The sequence below is a fragment of the Amblyomma americanum genome, chromosome 3 (assembly GCF_052857255.1).
Source record: "Amblyomma americanum isolate KBUSLIRL-KWMA chromosome 3, ASM5285725v1, whole genome shotgun sequence".
Taxonomy (NCBI): Eukaryota; Metazoa; Arthropoda; class Arachnida; order Ixodida; family Ixodidae; genus Amblyomma; species Amblyomma americanum.
In genome coordinates this window covers 145,920,639-145,930,952 of record NC_135499.1, presented here as the reverse complement: position 1 = coordinate 145,930,952, position 10,314 = coordinate 145,920,639, and the positions used below count along the sequence as shown (strand labels likewise).

At 45.3% G+C, this 10,314-nt stretch overlaps 2 protein-coding genes across 5 annotated transcripts in view; one reads left to right on the top strand and one right to left on the bottom strand.

Moving 5' to 3' along the window:
* The first annotated feature begins 127 nt into the window (after window positions 1-127).
* On the top strand, window positions 128-2,262 carry LOC144125099 (protein C1orf43 homolog). Its single transcript, XM_077658187.1, has 7 exons — window positions 128-267; window positions 332-433; window positions 507-618; window positions 687-740; window positions 831-994; window positions 1,617-1,675; window positions 1,744-2,262. The coding sequence occupies exons 1-7, from the start codon at window positions 211-213 to the stop codon at window positions 1,979-1,981; spliced, it is 786 nt and encodes a 261-aa protein (XP_077514313.1). The 5' UTR covers window positions 128-210; the 3' UTR covers window positions 1,982-2,262.
* A 38-nt stretch (window positions 2,263-2,300) lies between these two features.
* Window positions 2,301-10,314, bottom strand: part of Rbcn-3A (rabconnectin-3 alpha) — a 100,990-nt gene continuing 92,976 nt past the window's right edge. For all 4 annotated transcript variants that reach the window (XM_077658181.1, XM_077658182.1, XM_077658183.1 and 1 more), the window contains 6 exons: window positions 9,986-10,116; window positions 8,764-8,841; window positions 7,749-7,893; window positions 6,172-6,261; window positions 4,887-5,014; window positions 2,301-3,333 (listed from right to left, as the gene is read on the bottom strand). In XM_077658181.1, coding sequence (XP_077514307.1) covers window positions 3,133-3,333; window positions 4,887-5,014; window positions 6,172-6,261; window positions 7,749-7,893; window positions 8,764-8,841; window positions 9,986-10,116 — 773 coding nt within the window. In that variant the 3' untranslated portion in view covers window positions 2,301-3,132. The remainder of the gene's footprint in view (window positions 3,334-4,886; window positions 5,015-6,171; window positions 6,262-7,748; window positions 7,894-8,763; window positions 8,842-9,985; window positions 10,117-10,314) is intronic.

The following is a 10,314-nucleotide window of genomic DNA, read 5'->3' as shown; positions in this document are numbered from 1 at the left end:
TACGTTGAAGGCTGTGCGATGTTACGACGTCGTGTTACTTTGTATTCGTTACTCGACCGATATCAACGTTGGGCATCTCCGCCTCCCGCACTCCTCGCTCAAGCTGGCGAAGCTGCTGTATGGGATGCTGCGCATGTTTGGTCATGAACGTGCTTTCTTACGCGCAGCCGTATCTCGTTATCATCTGGGCATGCTTACTGAAATGAAGAAATGGCAGATCGGCTTTCTGGAGTTGCTATTATTATCTGCATTGCGCTAGGAGTTATGGTAAGTGGCGCGAGCTGCTTCAGCATTTACTGCTGTCAACACAGTGCGGTTGGTGTCTTTTCAGACCTTTCTACTACTGTTTATATTCGCTAAAAGGCAAATAATGCGATTCACTCTGAAGTCGAAGCACAGCCCTCATGTGCCGATCGGTCATGGTGTCTCTAAGGCAAGTAGGCAAGCTCATGTGGGTAGTTTAGGTTGTGCAGAGTTTATCACATTACCCCGGCGTCGTTTTGCAGTCATTGAAAGATGAAGTTGACAGACGCCTGCTGATTATCAAAGACATTGCGTATGAGCCTACACTTCTCAAGCCAAACGAGCGGATTTCTGCTGACAGCGACTTGTCTCAAGGTAGCTCAGAGTGTGCACTTTAATTATCTGTATGCAATGTGTATTGAGGCCTCTATTTTCAATTCCAGTGCACCCGCAGCATTTACTTCGTATGGGTGTTGTGGACAAGCTTTCGGAACTAGGTAATAAGTGGGGCCTCTTGTTCCCCTTGCGTGTAACAAACCGCGCTGCAATGACGCACTGACTAAAATATTGCTGTGTTCTGAAACCAGAGGAGCATCTCGGAAGCATCGACAAAACACGGGTCCGCAAACCAGGACAAGATGTCAGAGTTTTCCTTTTGCGTCAGGTTCACGGAGGACCGTTTGGAAATTGTGACCCCCGAATCATCCACAAATTTCTCGACTTATACGAGCATGCTCGACATAGTCCAAAGGTAGGAGCCAAATCTACATTCCTGTTTCAAACTGGGCAGCACTGGGTACATGCTCTGGGCAGTTGCTTAATTGCTTCACTGCACATTACACAATGAATGGTACCAGCTGGCACCTCCCTTAGTTTTGCTACGTTGCCCCTGCTGATCAAAACTGCATGCATCTGTTGGAAGTTTCTCTGGCAATGCATCATCATCATCATCAGCCTTACTACACCCACTGCAGGGCAAAGGCCTCTCCCATGTCTCTCCAATTAACCCTATCCTTTGCCAGCTGCATCCACCCTTTGCCTGCAAACTTAATCTCATCCCCTGCCTTCTCTTGGAATCCACTCCGTTACCCTTAAGGACAAGCAGTTATCTTGCCTTCGCATTACATGCCCAGCCCAAGCCCATTTCTTTCTCTTGATTTCGACTAGGATGTCATTAACCCGTGTTTGTTCCCTCACCCACTCTGCCGATCTCTTAACGTTACACCTATCATTTTTCTTTCCATGGCTCGCTGCGTTGTCCTTAACTTAAGCTGAACTCTTTTCGTTAGCCTGTTGTCATTTTCTATTCTATATGTTCAGAGATATCAGTTGAGGTTCTGTTTGTCACGAATTCTTTTGATTGGTCTCTGCAGGAGTTCACATGCGAGCATTACCTTGCCTTCATGAGCATCCTAGAGCAGTTGAAGTCAAGGTAAGACTGCCATGATGCCCCTTTCGACCAAGAAGTGGTCTTCATCACTGCTCTCTTCACTTCCGTAGTCTACCCTCTCAAGACAAGACTAGTGCTCGACACATGGACGCAGCACAGCAGCCAAAGAGCAGAGAGTCGCCGAATGTAAACTTCCTGTCATCTACAATGACTCTTCCGCTACCAGACGCCATCCTGCCAGGCAACAATGGGAGGCCAGTGACTGAGCCCTTAGCTAGTTGCAGACCACCTGCCCTCGCATCAGCTGAAGATAACAGCAGAGACGCTGCTCTGGAAACATCTGTTTGACAGCCGAGCTTTGCTGTGCATTAACTTACATCATTGGTGCCATCTACACTTACTGTTCTCCTTTTCTTAGTTCGACGATTGGGGCCGTGTGTAGCGCAAATGTACTTCCATGGGAGTCTTCATGTGGCTTCGTTACACAAGTTTAATACTCTTCATCGTTAAACGTGTGTTGTGTGCAAAGCGAATGTGCTTCCTTGAGAGTGTTCATATGGCCTCAGTACAAGTGTAAGTTTTCTCACTGTATTTGTGCTTCGAACTATTAAAAAAAAATGCTCACTACATCTTAACCGTGTACTTCGATAAGGCAAGCAACAAGACATTCACCCACTTTAACTTTTTATTTCAGACACAACTTGCACATTTCATCATCACCACCTCTACAATTGCTTCTAAAAATAAGGCTAAGTAGAACAGAATGGCGTAAGCAAAAATTGATGTCATAAATACATATATACAAACGTGCTTTAGTTTTATATACTAATGACTGCGCATGCTTTATTTAAACATCTCGGCTTTGTCTTCAGTGAAGGAAAGACTGCAACCGCAGATATCGACTAGCAATTTAACAGCTTTCATGCATCTACCACGCACAACGGCTAACCAAGCAATCAACAGCCAGCGCATAATTTGCATAAAACAAACGTATTTCCAAGACTACCTCATCTCCCCCACTGAAGCCATGTCCTGGTTTTGCACGTTGAGAGGAATGTCACTTGGAATAAGACCACGTGGCAAATGTGACAACAGGGAAGTGGGGAAGAAAAATTGTTTTATCACAGCTACACTGCACATTAAACAACAGGGCAGGGGCATAAGGCCACAAAAAAAAAAAAACACTTGAAGAGGGGCCCACAGAGCAGAGCCAAGAAGGCTTCTTATTGGGAACTAGCCTTTGGCAGCCCAGTGGATTCCCGTCGCTCCATTACTGCGAAAATCTATTGGGGCTCGCAAGGATACACGAGACCAGGGGTGGCATAACGTTGGGTGCCTGGATACATGGCCGGAGCAATCAGTTTCAGCAATACCAGTTACGGGAGATGCGAGAGCCATGCGACTCGCTTCTGCCACTCTGCATGCGGTGTGAAGTCGGGGATATGGAAAGGTGCAGGGGACAGAGAAGCGAAATGTAATCGTGGAAGTGGGCTGTGGCACTAGGTGAAACTGGCCACCACAGCATCGCGGTCGGGAAGCTGACGCATCTTCATGGAGCCATCTGCACCGCACGAGTACAGGCGACCCTTGGAATCGGTCAGGAGGTGTGTCACACCCATACCGATGTTGCGGAACAGTGTACTCCGCGAGTGCTCGCTGGGGAAGGCATAGAGCAGCACATGAACGGGCAGACCCCAGACCTGCAAGCATAAGATCAAGCATGACATAAGGCTCGCTTTGTTCCTGCTGGCGTCTCCTGCTGAAAGCTCATAACAGAGCCTTCTTGCAACAAGAAAATGAAGCTACACAGTAAGCAACATTCTGATGAGATGCCATTGTGGTGGACTATTACTTCTTTGCTGCCTGCCTGTGCATTTGCCTATTAGTACCTTAACCTGGCCAAACAAGCTGCACAGTCTTGAAAGTATGCAACGTGCTTAGTGAGCTGGAGTGCAGACTCCTATCGTACAATATATATAGTATGTGGGGTTTAATGTCCTGCCACTGCATACTATACTCTGTTTCATACGTCAGGTGTAACGCTATGAAAGGTATGAAAGTAGTCCGCACGGAAAAATAAAGGCAGACATGTTACTCTGCTTGTTCTGTGGCCGAGTGCTCTAAGGCACGAGAAAGCGACAGCGTGTCGCCAGCAATAAGCGTCCATTTAATCAAACTCTTAACAAATGTGTCATGTAGTAAGTCTGCAGGCAAAGCATTTACTATGTTTCGCTCACCACAAAGAACGCACTACCTTCTGGTCGCGGAAACAGGCAGCGCAAACAAGGGCGCTAGCTTTGACAGCGTTGCACCTGGTGTATGAAATGGAGTATAGTCGTAAGAGACCTCAATGTACACTGCTTCAGATTAACCAACTCGGGTTCAGTAAAGTAAACCTTGCATAGCATGCAGACGTTTTTTCAGTTCACCTCAATCAAAATACAGCTATTGCAGTCATAATCTAAGCCTGCAACCTTCGCCTTGGCAGATGATGCCAAAGCCACTGAGCTACTGCATGGGGTAATGACTGAATCGGTGTGCTGAAATTTTTACTGAAAGTGACAACGCTCATAACCTGAAAAATATACAGTAACCATGCGGAGCTATGTTCAGTCACTTAAACACCGGCAGAAGCAATTTATTCAAGCATATGAGTGCCCCTTTAGTTCCTAAAAAGAAAAATGCCTATAGAACATGCCAGATTTATTCCGAGTGTGAAGGCTGGTGTACGCTGCAGAGCAAGAAAAGGTCAAGTTCTGACACTAGCTCCTGGGTCTGAGTGGCAGTTCTGATGTCTGAGCAACCTGTTGGACTTGTGCAAATGCACTGCCTCTATACCATGCAGTGATGGTCGGGTGCTGTTTTCCCAAGCTTTCAGTGCATAACATGCATGTTCCACTTGCACCATCCATATTCACCAAATGTACACAAATCTATAAAAAAAAACAAATGCAGTTGGAGTCTGTAGGATCATGCAAAAAGAAAAAAAGAAACTTGTGTGCCAGAGTTTATACACCATTTTTTGAAAGATGGTTTTCCTTTCTAAAAAAACCATTGTGCCATAGGTGCCAAGCTACGTATAATTGCACTTTTAGAAGACGCTCAAAGCAAACATGCACTTCGCATGCTCGGGTATGCTGTCATAAAAAAAAATGAACACTCGAGTAATTTTGCACTTGGTGTGCACAAGCATGGTCCTGTACCCTGAACCGTGTTAAGGCATCATGCAGGGCATCGCTGGCAATGACCATACCTTGATGTCCCCATCAGCAGAGCCAGTAATGTAGTACTCTTCCCGGGGGTCCAGGGCAAGGCACTTGATGGCTGTATCGTGTGCCTGAAACTTATGGCGCAGCTGCCGCTGCCGCACGTCAAATATGACTGATCACAGCCAGGTCAAGGCAGGGAAGGAACAAGCGTTGTAAGCATATGAATCGAAAGCTGCTCTTTGTACCGATGCCTTTTCATGGTGCAGGACTGTTGCTTGCAGATGCTACATTTCTGACCAGCCAAACTGAGAATTGTCGCTACTAGTAACTGTGGTACTGCACAAGCAATTGCTACTGCCAATGGACTGAAAGCAAAATTGCAGAATGCAACACCACACAAGTTCTGGAATAACGGAACAGCAATTAGACCACATACAGCTTTCATGCATTGTATTATACTGTCTAGAAGAACTTCTTGTTGGGCTAGTTGGTGCATTGCTTTGAAGAACCGCGTCGCGCATTCAAAAGAGACAAACACAGGAAGAAGCCAAGAAGATGGAAAGAGCGCAAACTATCAACTGAGTTTATTTGAGCGAAGGTGCCTTATATATGCAGAATCACAGCAAAAAGAACAAGGGGAATGAGAGAGGGGGGAGGGAGGGGGGTACAGCCAGTCATCTCCTGATCAACAACATGTGCGCAGAAAATACTTCTCCTTCTTGTACAATTTGACAGAAGTGTCGCTTATACATTTATCGCCGTTTTCTTTTATGCCCGATCAATTCGAAATAAAGAAGGAGCGAATCTGCCCGCTCACTGCCTTGCCTGCAGTGGATGCGAGCCTCTGCTTAAGAAGATAAAAATTCTAGGAAAAAGTAAAAACAAAACAGCACGTGAGCTTTTGGAGGCCCACCACATAAAAGAAAACGGCGATAAATGTATAAGCGACTCTTCTGTCAAATTGTACAAGAAGGAGAAGTATTTTCTGCGCACATGTTGTTGATCAGGAGATGACTGGCTGTACCCCCCTCCCTCCCCCCTCTCTCATTCCCCTTGTTCTTTTTGCTGTGATTCTGCATATATAAGGCACCTTCGCTCAAATAAACTCAGTTGATAGTTTGCGCTCTTTCCGTCTTCTTGGCTTTTTTCTGTGATTGTCTGTTTTGAATGCGCAACGTGGTTCTTCAAAGTATTGTACTGTAACAAGACAAAGGTTCTATACTGAGAACCAGAGTTAAAAGGACAGCCTCGCACAAATATTGTGCGCGTCAGACGCAAGGCATTCAAAAGAACCTTTGGCAGACAGCAAGAACAATAAATAAAGGATACAGACATCGCCTTTCTTGCCAGCTGAAATCAAGAGCTGGTTTTGTGGTGCAAACACTACAGCTGAACTGCCATGCTCATGGCAATTAAAGGCTGAAATGAGAGGAAAATACCACTGTTATCAAAGGAAGTTCAGGAAGATAAGATCATACTATATGCACCTTCTGTATGATATGAATGCAATCCAAACCGTATACCTCTAGAGCTGACCATAAGGAAAAGCGCAAGGCACACTAGTTTTCAAATACTAAAACCAGAGTGTTGCCCGACGTTAAGTTGTGACAGTGTTTCCAACTGCACTTCAACATTAACACTTCGTTTTGGGCTAGTTGGTGCATACTTGAATTAGAGAAAAACTAGCGTCAAACCATGCAAACCACATTTTACCACAATTTAGCGCTTGTGTCTTGTCTTCGTTCTTCTCTTATGATTTGCATGGTTTGGCGCTAGTTTTTCTTTAATTCAAGTATGCACTTCAACAATGATGGCAAGTTTTGTGTTTCCACAGGCACAATAAAATCAAGGCCAGAGTGACAACAAAGCTCTTCTAAGATTCTCCTTCAAATGTAACCAGCCAGTCTCAGTGTCCCTTCAGCACGGAAATGGTGAGCCTTTGCATACAAGCTTTTTAAGTGACCCAAGACGTTCCTACAATGCATTCCATAGCATCGTTCCCATTTGCCAATCTGAATACTGGTATTTTAGCAACTCTAGCACCATGCTTTAATTGTAAATTGACCACTGAAAATGCATGAAATATGTATAGTGTCAGCAAATCACTGGCTTTCCGATAAATAGTAATTGTCTGCATTTTTGGCGCTAGTCCCTTCATTTGTGCCTATTCTCTGTCCCCGCTGGTCACGCCGTCTTGCTACTTTCACCATAAACCAACTACTAGCCCAAACAGGAGTTTTACTTATTTTAACACTTAAGTCTTTTACCACAACATGAGCAATTCAGGTATGTAAAGAACATATGATGCGCTTCAATCTTTGAACAAGATGCACAATAGAATGTCACATCCAACTTTATCAGAGCACAATGCCTGCAATGGGAGTGCAGGGACCAGCTGAAGGTGAAAATGATACACATACTGGGGATAATATCTCCAATGCAATGATAAAAAGAGTAAACCCCACCTGGACATTTCTCATCACCTAGTTATTACTAATGCACTAAGGTGTGACGTCTTCTATCAAGCTATCATACGAAGGACTTCATGGACCAAACTGTCCATGAGATCAGCATGGAAGGTACTACATAACTTCTGTTACACATTTCTTTTTTTTTCAGTGGTCAGTTTAAGGAAAGCAGCAAGTTAGGTCAGGTAGAATGGGCTTTATATGTACTTCTTTTTTATTGAAAAGCTGTCTGGCTACAGCATGACACCGTTAGGCACTAGTGTCAACCTGTGCCCTGCAGCTTTGCTTTGTGTTTGTTACATGAGAAAAGGAAAGGTTGATTTGTGAGTAAGCTGGACTTTGCAGCTACGCTAGTAGCTGCACCATTTTCTAAGTTCTTCGTCTTTTCCTCTGAGGTTCACGAGCTGTGAAAAGGAAAAAAAAAGAAAGAAGACCCACAGGCCACAAGTGCCTTGCGTTGAGGCAGCAGCGTGTCCCACAAGCAGACGTTGCGGTTCTCAGCTGAGTGTCCCGCTGTGGCAATCAGACTAGATGAGCTTACGAAGGCAAAGTCGCTGGCCTGCTTGGAATGGCATGACGCACTCTGGAAGGAAGAGTCGGTAAGCAAGCCAATGAGATGGGTTAGTACACGAAAACAATTGAAGGCACACAAGCAGGGCCTATAGATATAGAGGGCGGCGATTCCCCTGTCATCCAAGAAGATTTCAAGGCGGCACGGGGCACAGGTAGTGGTCCCACAAACATAATTACAGGTCCACGTCAGAGACTTGAAAAGCAGTATACCTATCTATACTGCGTTTTAAAGCGGAGTAGCATTTAAAGGCATCAGGCCTCCCACAACATATCTGCTTGATGAGTACTATTTCTTGGCAATCTTCTTGGACAATAAAAAGTGACTACATGACTCTTGTTGCTACATTATGATCCAGTACTAATCCAGCACGACTGGTTCTTTGTGGACACGTTGATATTTATTAAGCAGCAAAAGGCATTTATTGCTGCTGAGAAAATCTCATTTAAAAATGAAACATTGTTCTCGCCCCGTCTCTGAAATCAAACTCTTTGACAAGAACAAAAAGAGCTCCGTGGCCGCCATTCGAAAGTGAACAGTGCTGTAGTCTAGCCTCAGAGATCCTAGTCCGAAAACTGGTCTTGACGCTATCGCAGTTTGCATGTGAAAGCAGTAGCTGGTGGTGACACCCCTACTTTTTTTTTTTTGCCTTTTCTAGCTTATAAAAGCTCAGTATCTAGTGAAAGTAGCCTCTTAGTTATTAGGATGCTGTAATTTATCAATACAGCCAAACTTCAATTTGTCCATACCGTCCTTTTAAACTGCTTATGCAAATGCAGAGGCATTAAATATATTTTTTTCCTGAGATACCCTCACGCATACAAAAGCAAGACATGCAACAATGTGCCTGTTCAACAAACAGAAATGAAGCAAGAAGCTTACGAAAAATGGCTTGGCATTAGTGGATGTCATGCTGACTTGCCAAAGGCTCAGATTTCCGTCGCCATCAGTGACTCCAAACTGAAATTGACAAATCAGGCTATGTCCAGCATGACCGTCTCAGCATCACAGGGATCAAACATACAAATGTGTTTCCCATTTGGCTTTGGAAATGCTGTCTAAGCACATGTCTGAGTAAAAGGTGGCAAAGACAAGATACACATCACCAACCATAACTCTTCTGGTCCGTCATATAGACCACTTTTGGTCTATATGACAGGCCAACAGTGCCATTTGCTGTGAAAATGCTAAAAACCTGAAGACTTATATATTTTTCCTAAACTGCTCACTAAAGACAGCCTGCAAGATGCCAGCAACACTTAAGTATTCTGTATTAAGCTACACACATGGAATGTTACACTCTGCGTCACTAAAACTGCAAGGCATAACAGAAGCTAAGTATACTTTGTGGACTGCCCCGCTATCCCCTTCCTTGGCTTTCCCGCGATGCACCCTGCAGCAACTGCTTCGCCTCGATGTGGGGCGCGCCACGTGACTCTCCCTGGTTAACATAACTAACAAGAGAGGGCGACACGAGCGCGACAGAGGGCATTGTTGCTGCGCATGCTGGAGAGTGCACTCTCTTCGGTTGGGATCGTCGGCGCGTGCCGACGTTTCACTCGCGGCTCCGCTCTTTGCCAGCGGGGCGAGGAAGTGGCGGGGAGGCTTGCTCCCGTATCTCGTCCCGTCCGGCTTCGGAGTATCCCCTGCCCTAGCGTAGGCGAACATTCACTCGTAACCTTGCTGGTGAGTCGGAATATCTCGATTCCTTAGCATGTTTTGTTGCTAGCTAGCATTATTGTTGCTGTAACAATAAATGCCTGTTTGTGTCAGCCAATGTGTCGTTCTTTGTTCCCCAAAAACAAGACCCGCCGTGGTCGGCGTGTGCTCGGTAGCGTACGGAATCACGGGGTGGGGTCCGGCGGTTTTGAACTTGAGTCAGCTGCGGAAGCGGGGAGAAACTATTTATTTCCCCTATTAAAACCCCACAACTTCATAAGGGCTGTCAAAGTTTGTTACCACTTAAGTCACTTCTAGTATACACAAGCAAACACTCCAGTGCACCCTTTAGCCTTCACAACATCGCAGAGTTCTAGGGTTCAAAGAACAGGGCTTGCTCCCATTATAAAAAAAAAGAAAAAAAAGATCAGCACAGTCTGCTTGCCTTGTTCCCCTGCTGGTTGAACAACAAGCTGGTCACTTTGGCGAAGGTGCCCGCCAGCCTAGGGGTGGACACTGGCTGCGAATGGCCCCACTCCCACAGGCTGACAGAGCCATCCTGGCAGCCAGACAGGTCTGCAACATTGCCAAAAAAAAAAGGAACACTCATGCCTGAGTAAAGGATGCTCTAGTTATTCAGCACCAACAGGCAAAACTAAGAAACACAGGGTCTGTGGGCACCTGTCTCACCCAAAAAATGAAAGAATGTTTTGAGTGCTCAATGAATTGCAAGCTGAAATGAATGAATGCTTTTCTGGCTTTGAAGCTCTAGAT